The sequence below is a fragment of the Corvus cornix genome, chromosome 15 (genome assembly GCF_000738735.6).
Source record: "Corvus cornix cornix isolate S_Up_H32 chromosome 15, ASM73873v5, whole genome shotgun sequence".
Classification (NCBI taxonomy): domain Eukaryota; kingdom Metazoa; phylum Chordata; class Aves; order Passeriformes; family Corvidae; genus Corvus; species Corvus cornix.
This window is the reverse complement of record NC_046345.1, coordinates 1,858,108-1,877,231: the sequence shown is the minus strand read 5'-3', so window position 1 is coordinate 1,877,231 and position 19,124 is coordinate 1,858,108. Positions and strand designations below refer to the sequence as shown.

Sequence of the window (19,124 nt, the reverse complement as noted above, 5' to 3'; positions counted from 1 at the left end):
AGCCTTGTAGTTGAGTAGATATTAGAATACAGACATCTTTGCTATGGCCTTTTTCCCAGTTTTAGTCTGGCCAAAGCACTTATTTTCACATTTAGCAGAACGGCCTAGAACTTTCAGCATTGTTTTTTATTTGGCCCTGGAAGGGTTGGGCCCACATCCAGGAGGCTACTTAGGATCTTATTCGATTTCAGCAGGATATAGATGATTTATGTATTTATAAAGAATGCTTTCATTTAAGATGGCCCTGAAATTGCTGATCTGTTGATACCTGCCTATAGTCTGAAGTCTCATCCTCTTCCAGAACAGGCTGGTAACTGATGACAGGTATTTTTGAGGTTCTTACAAGGTTTCTGGTTATCTGCCCTCAGCGTCATGCTGTGCTTGTACTCTGAGCATACCCTAAAGTCAGCTTCTGGGGCATTTCTTGCCTGTGAAGAGCCTCACAATACAAAAAAACCTGATGATAATTAACTGTCATGAGTGGTTTTTTCTGTGCCTGGTATAATTCTTCGATTTGTTTCCAGTTGGCATGGTGTTCTCTGGGTCCCCTTGTGCCGTTTATGGTCCAATAGGTCTTGTTTGTGCGAATTTGGGAACATTCCTATTTCTCTGTGTGAATTTCCCTGGTGGAACCTCCTCAAAATCACTTCTCCAAAGTGCCTGTTGTTTGCTCCCATCTGTTCTTTACAGAGCTCCAGAGGCCTGTGGTAGTGGCTGCCTTTGAAGGCTTGCGCTCAGGGTTGTGCTTCACATGAGGTCAGGATAATTTGGGAATCTTCCTGCTATCTAACTGATTTCCTGACCTGTCTCAATGAGCCTATTTCAGGTAAGGTTATCTCCCCAAATGCCCAGCTCTTATGAAATTACGTGGTATTTCACCCTCCTCGTTTAAATAAATGAAATAGCGTCTGTTCAAAGAATGCATTGCATCATGGCATGAAACATGGATCTCAGCCACGCTGAACTTCTTAATGAGGAAAACTGGAGGTTTCTAGAAAGGTCCTCTGATGAGGGTCTCACTGTACAGAGGAAGCGTGAGTAGGCTTCTCTATTTCCTCATCTGCACTAAAAAGTGTTCAAGTTGTCTTACTCAGAGACAGGGATTTAACAACAATTTGAAGTGTTTAGAAAAAATTGGGGTCTTCTACAACTCTAAGTTTTAGCAGATCACAGGGTTCTCTCTTTTAAAATCATCTTTATGCTGAAAAAAGTGGCATAGCCTTAAAGAAAGCCAGCTGATGTTACTGTGGACCAGTTCTTAACCTCACTGACTCTTATTTTTCTGTCTTTCCTTCATCTCACAGCCTCAACCTGTCACAGCTGATTGCTTTCTGACCATTTGTCATTTTAGGCCTTTTTTCCTTAATGTCCTCCCCAAGAGATTTTTCTCGCAATGTGTCACTGTTTCTTTTCTTCTTTTTTTTCCCTTTTCCCTTTCCTTTTCCTTTTAGTTCTTTCTCCTTTTCTGCAAATGCCTTTGATTTTGATTCTGATTACTTGTACTCCTGACACCATGGAGAGGTTGCAGAGATCATGGACATCAAATGAGCCAGAAGTTTCTTATTCTTATCCAAACTCATCAGCCAGCTGGCCAATGCTCTGAATATAGGATTTAAAAAAAAAAAATACCTTTCCAAAATCTTTAGATTTCCTAATCCAGTTGTTGGATCAATGAATCATGGTCAGGCCTCAGCGTATTGCAGAGATCACCACGAGGTATTATTACAAAACTTTTATCTCACAGATCCAGGCATTTCATCAGTCAATTTAATCTTACAGGTGACTCCAGGTTACCTCAGAGCCCACAAGGGGGTAGTGCCATCAGCAGCATTACTGCTGTTCATCAGCTCTGAAGCACCTGTTTTAAATCTAATCTGAGGCAGAAAACATGATTTCATTTCTAACCTATCGTTACTATTAGCAGGCATAAGGCAAGGCTTAAAAAGATTTGAAAGTGGACAATTCTAGTTAATCTAATTCAGGCTATTTTCCTCCAGCTATCCTAATCTAGTCTGCAAACTAATTGCAGTAGTCACCGCAGTCCTCTTAATGCCCATTTTCTCATTAAAGGTGTGTTTAGTTTTCCTTCTTTCAGTTCCCATTTTTCCAAAGTCACCTTTGAAAGAGGGGAAAACTGGTTTGAGTAAGGGAAAACTGGAATGAAGGCAGGGAACATGGATTCATAACCCCCTCTAAGTAAGGATGCAATAGTAAAACTCCTGCTAGTAAGTGAGAAGCACTGTCAGGCTTTCCAAAAAGCCCAGTTTTATCAGCAAACCCATCACAGCCCTTCCTCCCTGAGCTGTAACTGGGTCAGTCCTTTCTAAATTACACCTTTTTCAGCTCAGCGAGAGGATTTTTGGGTCCCTTCTCAGGTCATTTGGCTGCTCGTTTTCTTTTTAGGAGTACAGGTTGCTTTGGGGAGAGAAAGCGGCAGTTTTGCTGCTGCTTTTAGGAGGAAGCTGTTCACAGACGGTGTGTTTTAGACATTACAATGGGCTGCTCAGGAAGGCGATAGAATGACCGGCCCTTGGAGGTGTTTAAGGAAAGGCTGCATGTGGCACTCAGTGCCGTGCCGTGGTTGACAGGGTGGTATTGGGTCATAGGTTGGAATCCATGACCTCAGACGTTTTTCCCAACCGAACTGATTCGGTGATTCTGCGCTTTTTTATCCTAAAACCGGGCAATTTCGGCATCGCCTCAGCGCTGAGGGGAACCACGGAGGGCCCCGCGCCCCTCCCGCCGGGTGGCATGAGAGCGCTCCTCTGATTGGGCACACCTCCCCCCGATCCGGCCGCTCATTGGCCGGCAGAGAGAGGGGCTTGAGAAACCTCTGCGCCGATTGGTCCCTCGCGGCGTCGGCTCTCCCCCCGTCGGCCCAGCCGCGAGGAGAGCGGGCTCTGGGCTGATGTGGGGCCAGGCGCGTCGCAGCCAATCAGACGCGCCGGCGTCACGACCGCCGTGCGCCGCGCGGGATCCATCCGCAGCGCGGGCCCGCCCGGCCCTGAGGGGCGCGGCGGCGGCGGGCGGGTCACGGAGTCACGGAGTGACGGCATCGCTTCGATTGGGAAAGGCTTCTGCGAGCAGCGAGCCCAGCCTGCGGCCCAACGCCTCCGTGCCATGTCCAGCCTTTCCTTAAATACCTCCAGGGACGATGATTCCACTACCTCCCTGAGAACTACATTCCAATATCTAATTACTTTTTCTCCGAAGGAATTCTTCCGAAAGTTCAAACGAAACCTCCCCTGGAGCAGCTTATGGCTCTGTCCTCATGTTCTATCACTTATTCCCTTGGAGCAGAGCCCGACCCCCCCCCCGGCTGCCCCCTCCTGTCAGGGAGTTGTGCAGAGCCACAAGGTCCCCCCTGAGCCTCCTTTGCTCCAGGCTGAGCCCCTTTCCAGCTCCCTCAGCCGCTCCTGGGGCTCCAGCCCCTTCCTCAGCTCCGTTCCTGTCTTTGGACTCACTCCAGCACCTCAATGTCCTTCCAGAACTGAGGGGCCCAGAACTGGACACAGGACTCGTGGTGTGGCCTTACCAGAGCAGGGGTCAGTGGGCGGCCTCACCGCCACCCTCCTGAGCTGTGGCCCCCTCGGGACATGGGGTGATCTCGGTAAAAATGGGAAATTACAGCTTTGCTTCCAGTTCTGGCAAGGAGCGCTGCAACAATCATAGATGGCATCCACCAGGTGTAATTCTCGACCTGTCCAACGCCTGGCCCAAAGCTCACCCCAGAGCAGGGCAGGCTGCTCATCACCGGTGGTAAATGGTGCAGAGGGGCTGCCCAGAGGTCCGAGGTCTGTGATGGGGCAGGAGGCAAAACTTTCCTGCCCCTTTTGGGTTGTGAAGGTGTTTATGACACTAAGGCAGTGTGGGTATATCCACTGGTACACGACATGTGGGGCAGCCAATAGAAGTTATCTCTTCTGCAGATTGCAGGAAGATGGATTCTCCAGGCAGTTTCCTCACCATGGGCTGCGGATCCCAAGTCCATTGAACTCTCTGGGACCTGGACACTGGACAGGACACTCCTGTCCTGCCTTCTCCCTTATCTCCGGGATTGGCAGGTGTCTGGCCATGGATTTCACACTTCCACTGACCTCTGAGCGCTGCCAAGGCAAGGGAGGTACGTCAGGCACGTCATTCCACCTCAGCCTCCCCGAGTCCCTTTGGCTCTGGGGAGAGTTATTTAAAAATACGCCAGATGTAAGGTCTGTCTCGAAGCAAATAAAAGTTGTGGATTGTTTAAATCACATTTCCATGGCCTCCCAATTTAATAAAGTAGTTGTATTCCAGTAGCACAAAAATCTAAATGAAATGTAGAGTCCGTACACAATCTACTACACATATTTTACTTTAATATACAGTACACCGGTATAATTGACCATCAAATTCCCATTTTTGAGGCTTCCATGAATTAGAAGCAAAATGACGACCTTGAAAATAAGTTACATAAGCAGCACGTATACACCGTGAATTGTGAAGTCGTTTAGGTTGTAAAAGACCCTTAAAGATCACGGTCTAGCAGTGAACTGCACGTCGTTAAGTGCTTTTTTACCACCAATTCCCGGCTGAAATCGGTTGCTGCAAAATCTCGTCGCTAGCAGAGCTCACATTCAGAAAGCACAGCAGCAACAGTGAGTTTTAATCCAAGGTGCAAGCCGTGTAGGCTGCGAGCGTTACACAAGCGCAACTGGGATGGCGAGGCCAAGGCGAAACGCTTTCCTTGCCTCATTTTTGGGTCAAAGACACTTGTTGGTACTTCTTCAGGCCTCCCTGGGGAAAAACTAATCAACAGAGCGGCAGCGATTTTTCGGAGATCCGGAGAAAAGCGCGAAGCGATGGCTCCTCCCGGTGCCGACGCGGCGTCTGGTGACCTTTAGAGGGGACAGGGACCGCGCGGCGGCTCTCGGGTGTCCGGCGCGGCCGCTCCCCCATTCATCCCGCACCGCCCGCGCCCTCCCCGGGCCGTCCCCAGCGCCCCTCCCCGCCCACCCCCCGGTCTCCCCCGGTCTCCCCCGGTCTCCCCCGGTCTCCCCCGTGCCCCCGGTCCCCGCCGCCCCCTCGGCGCCCCGCCCCGCCCCGCACTTTTCTCTGCGGCGGAAGGTTACGGAGTGATGCGGCTCGGCGGAGCCTTAAAGGGTGCGCGCGGAGGAGGGGCTGCAGTCAGCGCCGAGGTGCGGCGGGAGTCGAGCGTGTTCGGGCCGTGTGGGTGCCTGTGGGACGCGCCGTGTTCGCCTCGCTCCGCTGTCGCCGCCATGTCCCGGGAGCCCGAGATTATGGAGTCGCAGGTGATGTGGGAGCCTGACACGAAGCGCAACACCCACATGGACCGTTTCCGCGCCGCCGTGGCCAGCAGCTGCGGGCTCCGTCTGGGTGAGCGCTGGGTGGGGGTAGGCGGGCGCTGCCCGTGGCCGTGCTCGGACTGTGGGGGCTGCCGGGCTCTGCCTTTCGGTGGTTGGCCTTACTGTGGGCTCACGGAAGGTCTGGGGGCCATCCGTCTGCCGCTCTGGTCTCGCACCCCTTGGGTGCACCTGGGGCAGGTGGGCATAGTGCTCCGGGCTGCGGGTGGGATGCTGTGCTTGAGCCTCAGCCAGAGGCCTCTGGGGCAGCATCCGCTGGTGTGAAGGTATGCGCCGATGGGAAATGCAAACAGCCTTATCTGTGCCTGGTGCTGCGGTTGGATGTCAGCCCAGGCAGCGCCGGCATCGCTACCTGCGGAGGCTCCCGGTGTTGCGGGGAGTTCTGGGGCTGGGAGCGGCACTGGAGCGATTTAGTGTTTTAAAGGGATGTGGGAGGGTGGCATCGCTGCCGCCATGGCTGTGAGGTGAGTGTAAGCCCTAGCGTGATGCTTCAGCAGCAGAGGTGTGTGAGAGTGGAGTTATGGCCCTGTTCATCTTTCATTGTGAAGAGTATGTGTTTTGTAATATTCAGGTATGCTGGGAGGCGAACGGTGATGCATAAGCTTGTTCTGTGGTGGAAGGTAAGGAGTTTTTGCTGTGCATCTGCCACAGCTCTTGAACTGCAATCCCTGCGTTGTACTTGTTCAGAAATACCTGTGTGGCTGTGAATAGGTATGTGCTTCTTTGACTTGGAAACAACCTGTTGCCTTTGAAAGGAGACCTGCTTTCAGCAGGTGTTGGATGTCTAGAGGTGTTTCCAGCTCAGAGTGTTTTTTCCATAACTATTGGCTGTAAGTTGTGTCTCCAGGCTATCTGGAATCAGTGGTGCTGGCTCTGTGGGGTCAGCTGCATGTCATGACCCAGGTAAACTTCAGTGCATGTGGCAGTCAGACCCTTTGGTTCTGACTAGTTTATTTTGTATTGCTCTCTCTAAGTATTTGGGGCCCAAGTTTCTTGTGTAGCTTTCCTGTAATCATTTGTCTGATGAGGGGTGAAAGGAGTAGTTTTGGCAAGTGGCTTGGAAGTTTGTCAGTCCGGGGTAGATGTCAGTGGTATGAGCAGACACATTCTGGAGTGGTAGCAGTGTCAATAGTGCTTCTGGCAGTTCATGTCTAGAAAACAACTCCTCACCTTGATTACTATGTGGGTAAGCCAGGTCGTTATTTTGCCTGCTGGTGATTTCCCATTGGTATCCAAGTGTGTAGTATCTAACTCTCCTGCTGGATGGGAAGCAAGTTACTCCAGGGTTTTAGCCAGCTCCTGAGTGGAATGTGATGTAGCTGCTACTCATATGATCAAGAGCAAGTGCAGTTTGAGGGGCTGCTTGTTTTTATGGCTGAAACAACTAGAATTCTTTCCATCCTACTTGGAAGTGGCTTTCTCTGTTTGAAGGTGGATTTCTGGGTATATATATATAGAAACCTTTGTCAGCTTCCATTAGGTTTGCACTGAGTGCTATTCACAACAAAGAATGGCTGCTTGATGTAATGTTATGATGTGGACTCTGAGGAGAGCTGAGGGTAATACAGCCCTTTAGACAGTGGTTCTGCTGGGCCCTGGAAATGTAGTAACAAAATGCAGTGTTTGACTGTTGAGTAACAGGCCTGTGCCCTGAAGGACTTGCATGCTGAAGCTTATTTGGAGCAAACTGTATAGACAAACCAGAATAAGCTATTCATGCTTTAAGAAACCAAATTAGTAGTGACCTGTAGCTTCTTGCATGTATCAAATGATTTGGAGCACGTGGTACAGCTGGGTTTTGAAGGAGGAGATGGAAACTTAAATTCTTCTTGTGTCAGGTTTTCTCTGTGCAGCTGATGTGTGGAGTAGAGGAGAGTGATGAGAAGCTTCTGTGGAGTGTAAAAAGAGTGTGTAGAGGTCGGGATTTGGGCAATGTGTAGATAAAATCTGCATTATGGAGAAGAGTCTTTGCCTTGTCTTATCAGTAATCCCTAGGGAATAATTTCACTCTGATGGAAAGGATTGAGGTGGGGTAAGATGTAGAAGGGGCAGACTGGCTAGGGAGAGAACAAAGTGGTGGCTAAGTGTGAGTAACAGTGCGGAGATGGCTTTGAATGTTTTTCTGTTAAAAAGCTGGAAGATGTCCCCCTTGTAGGAAAGGGATTGCAAAGATGACTTTTGCAGCAATTGGCTGGATAACAGGATAGCAAACCAGAGATAATTGGCAAAAATGCCTTTGAGTGGTTTAGCTGAAAGCACGGAATAGGGAACAGTTGGCAGAGCAGGAAACTTACTGTCACTGATGGTAGATACTCAGATTTAATTGGTTGTTGGCACAGCTTTAGATAATGTGGACATGATGAGGAAATGTCACTTCCAAGCTTGTGATGAGGAGCTGGCTTCAGTTATTCATACCTAGAACTGTTCTACACACTAAATTTCAGTATTTAGTTTGAATTGTGGGGTTTGCTATGCATCCTTCAGGTTACTTTGTCTGTCTCGCATTCATGTAAGATTTAAACTGCTTATTTCTGTGTTTTTAATGGCAGGTTATGGTTTTAATATCTAGCTAGTAGACATCTTGTTTGACTTCATTCATTCTGTTTCAGCATGAAAAGATAAGCTGCAGTCTGTCAGACCCCGTATTTACTGAAAAGTAGCTGTGCTTCCTGTAGCAGTGATTTTGATACCATGGTTGGATAACAAGTGCATCTAATCTCTGTGTCACTGAGCTATCAGAGGCCTTTGGCCCCAGACTGGGACCTTACAGCAAATGCCCCTTGTCAGGAAGCCTTGTTTATCTTTTGCTGTGTGAAAGTATGTTGATCGATAGGGAGTGGAAGTGTCAACAAGCAGGACTTGTTTAATCTTCGGTTGCCCTGATGGCAGGGGAGTGTGTGTTGATACTGAATGGAGTTATTAGAAAGGGTCGCTGTCTGTGGTGGCAAATGGCTCCTAACAGTCAGGTGAAGTGGTGCCATCTGTTCAGGAAGGCTCTCGGTGGTTCTGTTGTCACTTGCCTTGAGCAGAAGCGATCTACTTGGTTGTCAGAGTTACCTTCCTAATTGCTTTCGCCACAAAGTTTCTTTATCTGGGATATCCCTGACTGTAGCTTGTTTAGATTCCTGTAATTATCTGTATGATGCTGACATGTATCTCTTACTTCCAGCCAACTATGATGATCTATACCAGTGGTCAGTGGAATCCTACTCAGACTTCTGGGCAGAATTCTGGAAATACAGTAACATCGTCTGCTCTCGCCTCTATGATGAGGTAAGTTCAGTGCTTCTCTTGCAGCAAGTGCAACACAAAGGGGAAATAGTGATTTTTTTTGGACCTGTTCTTAGAACTCTGGCAAGTGATGAGAGGAATCTGTCTAGTCCTGGATTTCCTTGTGTGGTGGATGGTGGCGTTCAGTTGCTGGTACACTTTAGGACAGTGAAGTTCTCGAGTGGTGTTATCCTAAGCAGTTCTGCTGTAGTGTCCTTGTGGTCGTGTGCTCTTGCACACCTTGTAATTCCTGGCTGCTTGTGAGCAGTTTGCCAATGCACTGCCTTCTGCCTTAGGATTGTGCTGGTAGAATATCATCCTGGTTTTGTAAATGCTGGCATGCTGTCAAGTTCATGTTTACCTTCCCTGAGTCAGCTTACCTGGTAAGCACACCTGTTACTCTGGCTTTGTAGAACTGGTTATGGAAGCTCTGCAGTCAGGTGTAGGCTTGAAATACCTCTGAGGGAATGGTGGTGGTTGAATGCAGGCATGGGTGGAACACCAGACAGCACCACAGAGTTCCTTGGAATAAAGGTGACTCTGCAGATTCTGCAGATGGAGCCCTTGTACAGTCCTGGTGTAGGATATCAACCCTGTGGTTTTCCATCTGAGGAAGATGTTGGGCTAATTACCTGAAAAGCTTGATGCAGTGGAACCTTCCTGGGATTCAGTAGGGAGGACTGGGCTTGTCTTAATCCCTGGAGTCCATCTGTTCCAGAACCCTCAGAGTACTGGCAGGCCTGCAGAGGGGACTGGTAAGTTTCTTTTGACTTTTCCTGTTTTATGGATTTCTGTACTGATATGATAGATCAAATGGTTCTTCCTGCCATGGAACTGCATTCTCAAGTGCCTTACTTATGTGACCCACCCTTCAGAAGAGTGAATGCAGCAAGAGTGTAAGAGCTAGCCTGCTTTGAAGTGTGTGGTCTGAGCACTATAAACAGTTAATCTTCACATTTTCTGTAGATGCTAGCTTAAACTCTGGGAACTGTTAGAGTAACTGAGCTGGTATGTGGTAGCTAGAGGGCTGAAAAGTTTGATTTCAAGTGTCTTACAGCTTGATCCTGGCTGTCTGTTGGAAGTAAACATTGTTTTGAGGTAAATAAAATTTTTAATGAAACAGAGTTGACTCTTGTTCCCAAGCAGTGGAACAGCTTCTACTTCCAGAGGTCATTCTAAGAAAAGCAATAAAAACCTTGTGTACATAGCATAAAAGCAGCCAGTATTTTATTTAATCCTAGTAAAGGCTTTAAGGATGTGATGTGGATGTGCTGATGCTGCTCTGTAGCAGTTGTCATCTATGTCACTTGTGACATGAACAGAGGTACTTCAGTGTGCAGAGCTGTACTGGCATGGCAGCATTGGCATTGGAATGTCAAGTTACAAGCAGCTGTTTTTAAATGAAGGATGTGTCTGAATTTCTCCTTTTGCTATGAGGAGCACCTGACACCTGTTGGCCCTGTGGAGGGGCCTCTAAGGGAGGGATCATGTTGTTCATCTAAGAAAGTACCACTGCTGAAGATTGAGCTTAACTAGGAGTAACAGGTGTTACCTGGGGGAGAAAGTACTGGAGTATGAGTCCAGCACCTTGTGCTAGTGGAGCTCACTGAAGGTCTGTGAAGGATTTTTTCCACTTCAGAAAAAAAGTTATGTTGGATCTTGTCCTGGAAAATGCTGAAAACTTTCTGCTCACTTTTCTTCAATTTGAGGAAGTCAGAAATGAGTCAGTTTTAAGAGCAGCTTCTAATTGCTGCAGTAATATATGTTAGTATAAAAATCATTTGTGCAGCCTGAGTTGATAAAATATAAATGTTATAACTCAGTTCTTGTTGATTGTTAGGAGCAAAGAAATCTGAGTTCCCTTTTTTTAGAAAATACATTTGAAATAAATTAATGCAGTGGTGCACTTCCACATGAATTTTTTAAGATTGCCTCCAGGAATACATACACTGCTCTCAAAGCACAAAACCATTAGATTTTCTGGAATGGGATGTATTTTGAGCTCTGCTTGGCTGTCAGAAGAGCCTTTCACTCAGCTATAGGAATTCTGTTTCTGTAATGTGTGTGCAATGCATGAGAGAGAACCTGGGGGTATAAACTGAAGCTTTCAAAAACACAACTATAAGAAAAAGTTTCTATTTAAAGATTTCTGGATAAATGTGCTGCTGAGCAGCTGAATCACAAAGCAGGGGGACATTTTGGAAGGAATTTAGACTTGTGGATAAGGGGCTCTTTACCTATTATTAAAGTTAGTCTTAACTGTGACTTATGAAGGGGTAGTTTAATACTTTGAAACTTAATTAGTTCAAGATGAGGGAACTTGTTTCAACTGAACATATTTTTGATGATTTTTCAATTCTTTGCATGTCTTAGTCCTTAGTGGGGAGTTACTTAATATGGGTTTATTAGGTTGTTGGATCCTCTTAATCCTAAAAAATTGGGAACTTGTGTAAAAAGCTGGAACTCTGCAGTTACATTTGACTGTACAATTGATTATTTTGAATTACCATTGTGTGAGTTCCTGCTGTTGGTCTCTGTGTGCTGTGACTCACGGTGGGGAAGAGTGGATGCTCACGCTTTCCTAAGAGGGAGGCTGGGCTGTGTGGGCTGGCAGAGTTACCATGTGCTGCAGCTCAGTCCCTGTTTGGGGTGTTCCTGGGGCAAACCCCCAGTGTTGCTGAGGTCTGTGTGGATCTGTCTCCTGGTCTGGGTGTAGTCAGTGGTTTGTTTTACTTGTGTATTAAAGGCTGGTCCAAAGGTAGAACTGTCAGTGAGGAACTTTCCCTAGTTTTGTTGTAATCACGTATTTGCTTGTGACAGTTGACAAATAATTAAAAGTCCCAGGCCTCTAATTACAGGATTCAGTGTCTGTTACCCATCTGTAAGCTGGGAGAAGTGATTCTTGCTTAATAGTCTGCAAAGAGCTTGGCAGTAGTTAGCTGACTCCTGTACAGTGCTGTGAAAAGGCAGTTCTATTACAGTTCTCCAGGAATGAATGATTTATTTCTTTCAGGTGGTGGATACCTCCAAGAGTATTGCAGATGTCCCAGAATGGTTCAAGGGCAGCCGTCTGAACTATGCAGAGAATCTCCTGAAGCACAAGGACAATGACAAGATTGCACTCTATGCAGCAAGTAAGGAAAATTAATGCCTTGTATTTGCTGCCCACAGGACTAGGCCTTATGAAACAGCTCTGATGAAATGTGGAAATAAACTGGTTTGGATGAGGAGAAAAAAGTGATAAAGTCAGTAACACTGCACAATCTGATACAGGGCTGCAAAAAAAACCCAGCAAAACGTGTTCTGGGAATATAGATAGTTCTGGAAAGTCCTTGGCAAGCTAAATGAAGTTTTCTTAGAATGTGCTCAACTGCATGAAGGTAGTGGAGGTCATGCTGTGTTTAAGAGTGCTGGGTATTTGAGGTATTATTTCACATTTGTTGGGAACACTCACCTGCTGCTTGCCTTCAGGAAGCATTTTGGCACTGTAGCTTGGTAGTGTCCTTCCCACCCTCTTCCTATGCCTTTTATTTTGGGAATACTAAGAACTACATGGGCTTTAGGTAGGAGTTAACTCTGCTTTTGACAACACAAACAGCAGTTATGTGCATGGGAGACTTGGAATCTTACTTTACTGGAACACTAAAGCTCAGTCTTAATTTTTGTTACATTGAAGATTTGAGCATTGTAAAATCTGTGTATATTCATGAGGATGGCCATGCTAAGACATGGAGAAAAGAATTTTTTCTTTTGTTTGCTGACTTTGGTAACTTTAAAAACCAGTTCTAATCTCTATTGGATGGGATTATCTTCTGTGCAGGTGTGTGAGTGCTTCCAGAGGGAGCTGCATTCTGGGCTTCCCTTCTGCTGGACCTAATCCTTATCATGAGGCTGACCAAGCAGTGATGCTTCTTAGTAGCTTATCAATGAACAATGAGGCCTTGCAGCTCCTTAGCAGAGAAGGTGATGCAGAACTCTGCATTGATTGTGTAGGTGTTAAAAATCTTAGTTTCTGGTTTTAGGTACATGGGAACCCATTTCTGAGTTACAAATAAATTGTTTTTGAACAGCTGTGTGAGACAACCATCACCTTCTGTAAGCTTACTGCTGGAGAAATACTTATCAGTTGCGTTTCACTGCTGAGAGGTATTGAAAGAAACCTCTCTGATCTCATACATACATTAAAATCAACTACCAGTTCAAAGAGAATGGTGAAATCTGTGACCCAGTTTTGGTGGAATAAGAATTGATCTGGTAAAGCCTGATGGAAGTGAGCCTTGTAACCAAAAGCTGGCTTCAAAGTAATGGACTCATCACTTTCAGATTTTGAGATTGTTAGAAAAGCTTCTTATGTATTATTTAGTAGAGAAAAAAAAAATCAATATAGTTAAGTATATCTTGTGGAGCACCTGAAAGCCAAGCATTGATTAATGAGTCAACTCTAAATGTGTGTAGAATTGATATGATTGATTTGTTAATGTTAAAAACTAAACATGCAACTTGAGAAAGCGGAGTTAAATATTGTCACTTCAAATTACCACAGGAATTATTACCAGTTCAGTGAATTGCTTGTTTTGACATGTGATTACATTGTTTTGTAGGTCCTTTTTGTTAGGAAGTCATGGGGTGTACCAGAGACTGCTGTGTGTCACATAATCACAGGTGGTGATAGCAAAAGGAGCAAAATTATTTTCTAGTTGATTATTGTATGAGTGCTGGAATGAACAACTGGCTCCTCTGTGGTGAACAGACTTCTACCTGCATTTCTTTTGTGACCTTCTGCTGTGTTTAATCTTCTTAACACTTCTTAAGTCAGAGTATTTTTTGGTAACTCCCTGCTGCTAGGTCAGAGTGGTGGTTTGGGGGTCTGGGCCAGGTTTGTGTTCACTGGGGATGGTTCTGTGGGGGCAGTGTGGTTGTCATAGGGCATAGGAATGTAAATGTAACTTTCCTAAACAATTTCACTTGTCGCTGGCTCCCGTGGTGAATCTTTTTTGTGATTCCCTTCTCCTGGGGCTTTAATCATGGAGCAAGATCAGTGTCTCACTTCCTGTTGTTCTGTGGGAACACAGGCTCTGTTGGCAGTCCCTGCTCAGTTTGTGAACTGCATGTAGCAGGGACTTGGGTTGTTTTACATCATGACCTGCTCCCTTTCTCTGTGTAAGTCCAGATTTATTGGTGTGAAAATCTAAGAAGGCAGAAGAGTAAAAAGTATCATTCCCTGCTTAAGGCAATCAGACTGATGGCAGCTGTCCTTCAAGGAGCGGGGTGTGCAGCTCACCTTTCCTGTGATGGCCTTGGCATGTGTGTCTTCATAAGAAGTGCTGGACAGTGGAAATAGGACAGGCCACATGGTTTGCAGGCATCCCACTGAGGAAGTACAGGAAGGGACTTTAAGGTGACAGATTTTTGCTTTCATAACATTCAGGTTTGTTCATTTTGTTTCACGAGTGATTTATTAGCAGCTTATGTAACATCTGACATTCAGTACAGTAGGGAAAACACCCTGCAGATCTTTTCAGAGGTGAATGGAGTCCAGGTCAGTTTGTTTGCTTTGTACTGTGTTGGCAAAGGCAGATGTTCCCAAAGCACAGTGGAAGTCAGGCCTGTGTGTGCATGATTTTCTAGTCAGTGACTTGCTGTAACAACCTGAACTTGGCAGCTTGGGGCTGCTTCCCAGACCTAATGAGAAAACTGAGCAAAAAGGGAAAATGAGGTTCTTACCATGTTATAAATTAGCCCTGGTGAGTGCAATCTATTTACCATGAATTCTCTTTGAGAGCACACAGTTTTCTTCAGTTTGTGTTTCTGCAGATGTTTGTCTTTAGAAATGTCCTCATGCCTAATGAACAAATACCACTGATTAATACTTGATTCCCATTAAAAAGAAGAGGCTTTGGTAAAAGAACTTCAAAAGCAAAAGTATAAATATTACTGGAAGCTGTTCTCTTAAAATTACTTTCTATTCTTTGAGAATTAGTTGTTTGTACTAGACCTGTTGTAATGCCTGATTTCTGACTGGTTGCTTTAATTTTCTTTCCTCAGGGGAAGGCAAAGAAGAAATCCTGAAAGTTACTTTTGAAGAACTGAGACAAGCTGTAGCTTTGTATGCTGCAGCCATGAGGAAGATGGGAGTAAAAGTAGGAGACAGAGTTGTGGGTGAGTAATTTTTTTAAGGGACAGGAGGTGGAATTTTTTTTGAAATGTGCAAGTGAGTAGTCAGTTACAGAAACATGACCATGAAATAGTGTTTCACAGAAAATTTCACATAAACATTCCAAAGAAAAGGCTCTTATGCTGCTGTATTTACATTTGTAGGAAATGCGTTTGTAGAGGGAAGGAACCTGGATTAGCCTGCAGGTTCTGTAGCCCTGAAGGGGGAAGGAGAATGCTTCATGCACAGAGGTCTGCTTCAGAAACACTCTGTGGGAGCAGAGGGGATGGAGACTCTGCCTCTAGCTGGGCCTTGAGTCACGAGGTCTGGCAGATTTGTGTGGGCCAGTCTGGGAAATGATGGTCCAAGGTTGGTTGTCCTGGTGGTGCTGGGAATTCCTGACCCTGTGGCCCCAGTGCTCTGTGAGCTGCAGGTCTGGAGGAGAGAACTTGTCCTGCCCCCAGAATGGTGGGAGTGAGCAGCTGGTGGGTAATAAGTCTTCAAGTCACCAGTGCAGAGATGAGTAGTTAGAACCCTGTGATCCCTCTTCGCAGTAATATTTCCTGTCACAAGGCTGTCATGTGTGTTTTTCTATATAAACAGGTTTTTGTCCTGTGAACAGCTTGTCCAGTATGTAGTCCAGGCATGGAAAGGAGTTACATTTATTTCTAAATTGCTGGTTTTGATCTTCCAGCTGAGCTGCTTCACCTGTTATGTGTGCTCTGTGATACTCTTCAGTTTGTCTGTGGCAGTGCAAGTCAGAACTGCAATATCTTTGAGGCTCTTTGGCTCCTACCTGGCAGTTCTGCTGGTGTGTGTATCATTGTTCTGCTGGAATCACATCTTCTTTGAGTGACACTTGGCCATTATCCTAAATAAGTGTGTGTAAATTCTTACATGATGCAAACCCAAAGTGATGAATCTCTTGGTTTGTTTTCTGCATGCTACGAACTTGAACCTGTCTCTTGAAAACCAAGTTTTAAACCCACAGCTGTGACCTGGAAATGTAAATCTACTCAGCAGAACTCATTTCTTGCATATGGTATGAGTATTCTCTGGAACTGGCAGCCAAACATTAAATTATCACAGCTGGTGGCTTGGTTTTTAACACGGAATTAGAGCTAAATCCTTAATTAGGTAGGAACCATACAGTGAAGTTAAGAAGGTTTGTCTGAATGAAGATGCTCTAATTTTATCTCAATTTTCAACCTTAATGCTGTCATGTTCATATCTGACCATTTCTTGAGCAGCAACAGCAGGGAAAATTTACTCTGAGCTGGAGAAGACATGGTCTTGAAATAATATAGCTGTAGCCTGTGCTGCTAATAATGCTACTGTAATTTTAGTAACAGTTCCTTTTAGTTAACAACTGTTTTGTTTAGCACTGCAGGCTGGCTGATTTTTTTAATATTTCTTGTTTTGGCAACTGGCTTACCTCTTATTTAAATTAAAAACCATAGTTGATACTTTAAAAATGTGTTAATACTTCAGTGGTACCTCAACTTCTTCCTTATGTTTCTCTGCTGTGCCAGAGGATATTGGCAGTCCTTGGAAGAGCTCAACTGTAACATTGCAGTCAGAGGCTGAAGCTTCCCAAACTGAGTTGGGGGACAGAGGAAGAATCAATAAGTGTTGGGTGGTATCAAAAATCAGGCTCTCCAAAACTTGTAAGAATCCATGGGGATGTAATTTGTTCCAGTTTAGAGCAGATGGCAGAGGGGAAGGCAATTCTTGCTGTGGTTCATAGTAGTAACACAGGGCCTGTTTCTACTGCTTCTGAAAAATCAGCTTTTAAATAGAAGGGAGATACTCTATGAACTTCATGCCTGACATGTAGTCAGCCTGTCAGGTTGTGATACCCTTTGTTGACACTTTCCCTTAAAATCTCGAGCTGTTAGAATTACATGAGACTATTACTGTTGTTTTCCTGTGAGTTTCATCTCCCATGCTTTGCTGCCTCTAAGACAAGACTGCTTTAACTTCTCATTATGCTTAACATATCCCCTAGTTTGTTCAATACAATTTATGGTTGCATCATGACAGTAATAGTAGGTTGAAGCTGGAGGTGGGTGAGAGTGGGTGGACAGGCAATGGTGTCAGCACTTTTTCAGCTTGATTTCATCCTAGTCTTCCCTTTCCATCACTGAGAGCACTTAATAGTGAACATAATTGAAGCAGATGTGTTGTGAAACATATTTCTTCCTCTAAAGATGTCTTGCATCACTATCAGTGATGCTTGAACAGTTGGATGAGGCATACAGTACCCCCTGCAAGCTGCACAGATCCGTGTGTGTGGTACTCCTGGTCTCCCTCTGGCCATCTGTTTGGCAAATAACAATGACTGAAACAGGAATAAAATAAACCTGGGATGATGTTTCTCCTCTCTGGACTGGTTGCTTCTACTTTATCCCTGTTGCCAGCTTTGCTCTGTTACAAGTCAGCAGTTAAAAACAATCTGATCTTCCCCATGTGTCCACACAAAAACATCCTCAACAAAACATCAGTGAATTACATTGTTTAGAGCTGGTATTTTATCTATAGCAACTGTATTAGCCCTGGTTGCTTACGTGGGTTTTAAAGCTAGCTTTGTAAGAAGATTAGCATGGTACTAATAGTCTCAGGCCGCAGTAATGTTAGCCAGGGTGGCCACTTGCAAGTCCTACAGGAGTACAAAATGCTGTGTTAACATTGAAAAGGGAAACTGGAAGTCTGTTCTCTGAATTCTGTTCAGTTTGAGAGCTGGTGTAGTTCCATAATATAAGACAGTGAGAAGATATTTTAGTTGCTGCTCCCTATTTTCAGTCTTCTGGTGTGTTCTTTTCAAGGCTCAGACAAAATCTTTGATGCAGGGTCCCAGTTCAATTGTTGACTTTTTTTTTTCTCCATGCAGATAACTGAATGTTTGGGTGCCTCTGAGTACACCTTTATTAAACTTTATGAAGGCATTAGGTGCTTGCATGGAATGTGTTCTCAGCACTCTGAGAAATTAGAATTTGCAATGGTTTTTGGCACGATTAGATGAAATTTTTGGGCTACAGTATTTACCTATTCTCTTGGTAAAGTGCTGCAGTGTAAATGAACGTGTGTAACTGTAATCTTGGTGTGTGCTAGATTAAGCAAATAGCAACTGACAGAAAATGCTGAGGCACTTACAGTCCTGAGCAGATCAGGCTGTAAGTGCCTCTTAAAAAAAAAAACAAACCCAGGTAGTGTTTTTAAAATACCACTTGTCCTGCTTAGAGACTTCACAGGTTTTATGTGTCAGGTAAAGCTTTCATGTCTGTTTTTCTGGAGACTGTATACATTTTTATAATTCAGGAGGACTGCTGCTGGGACTCTTGTGTGTCATACTCTGGTAGTCCTACTTGATGAGTTCCCAGCTCCTGTGTTTTGAGCCCTTTATTCACTTGCTTTCTAGTTCACCCAAAGTAGGAAGATGCTTTTCCTTCTAGTAACAGAAAGTAATTTCCACCTTTCTTACCACCTTCAAGAAAGGGGTAAGAAGATGCAGAGATACTGTTATACCCTCTGTAGCCTTTACCATGCTGGCAAATCCTGATTTTGATCCTTAGCTGCAGTGTTATATCAGGGAACATGGAGTTTCTAGTTAAATATATGAGCAAACATGATAAATATTTAAATCAGCAGTACCATTATTCCTCTGTAGTACAGAGCTTCTGTACATAGGTCACTGCTCTGTGACTCCTGCCTGATGTTAATCCAGCTAAAGAAGTTGCCTTTTTCATCCTCTTTGTCAGCAACATTCCTGTTTCTCCAGTTTTAGGCACTTGGGACCTGTGTCAGCCCACTGAGTGCCCTGAGGAGTGTGCTGGTATCTTGAGGGGCATAGTCAAATGCAGGGAGCTGTACATACATGGCAGTTGTTGTGATCAGCTTGAGAATCTCAGATATGAGAGAAAGAAAAAAAATTTATAATTTTACTTCTTTCTAAATGAGAATTCAGTTTCAATCTGAAAGACTGGCAGAAGTAGTTTGTGTCATTTAGCTGTTGAAAGAAAAGGAACATGAGTTCTTACACTGCTGTGTTTGGAGGATCTCCAGCCAGAACAGACCCATATTTTTATCTGGGATGGTGCTGGGACAAATCTGTGAGATCCCAGAGAGCAGCAAGGCTTCAGGATCGGGTAAAGATACAGAAATGCAGAGTCAGTTGCTGTGTGTTTTGTACCTTTGGGCACTTTTGGCTGGTATCCTCCAAGACTCAAACACTACCTCAAAGCCAGCTGACAAATGAAGGTAATGATTTAATTGTCTGGCTCACAATAATCAGCAGACACTTGTATTCTTGCCTTGAGGGCTTTTGTGTAGGAGTGGTGAAA

At 45.0% G+C, this 19,124-nt stretch overlaps 1 protein-coding gene and 1 long non-coding RNA gene across 2 annotated transcripts in view; one reads left to right on the top strand and one right to left on the bottom strand.

Annotated features, from left to right (window-relative positions):
- Positions 1-4,335: 4,335 nt before the first annotated feature.
- On the bottom strand, positions 4,336-5,172 carry LOC120410841. The gene is made up of 2 exons (XR_005603181.1): positions 5,086-5,172; positions 4,336-4,874 (listed from the first exon to the last, which is right to left on the bottom strand). It is a non-coding gene; the product is annotated as an uncharacterized LOC120410841 (long non-coding RNA).
- AACS (acetoacetyl-CoA synthetase) overlaps positions 5,100-19,124 on the top strand; it is a 37,833-nt gene continuing 23,808 nt past the window's right edge. The window contains exons 1-4 of the mRNA XM_039561091.1: positions 5,100-5,373; positions 8,530-8,633; positions 11,644-11,764; positions 14,676-14,789. Coding sequence (XP_039417025.1) covers positions 5,115-5,373; positions 8,530-8,633; positions 11,644-11,764; positions 14,676-14,789 — 598 coding nt within the window. The 5' untranslated portion in view covers positions 5,100-5,114. The remainder of the gene's footprint in view (positions 5,374-8,529; positions 8,634-11,643; positions 11,765-14,675; positions 14,790-19,124) is intronic.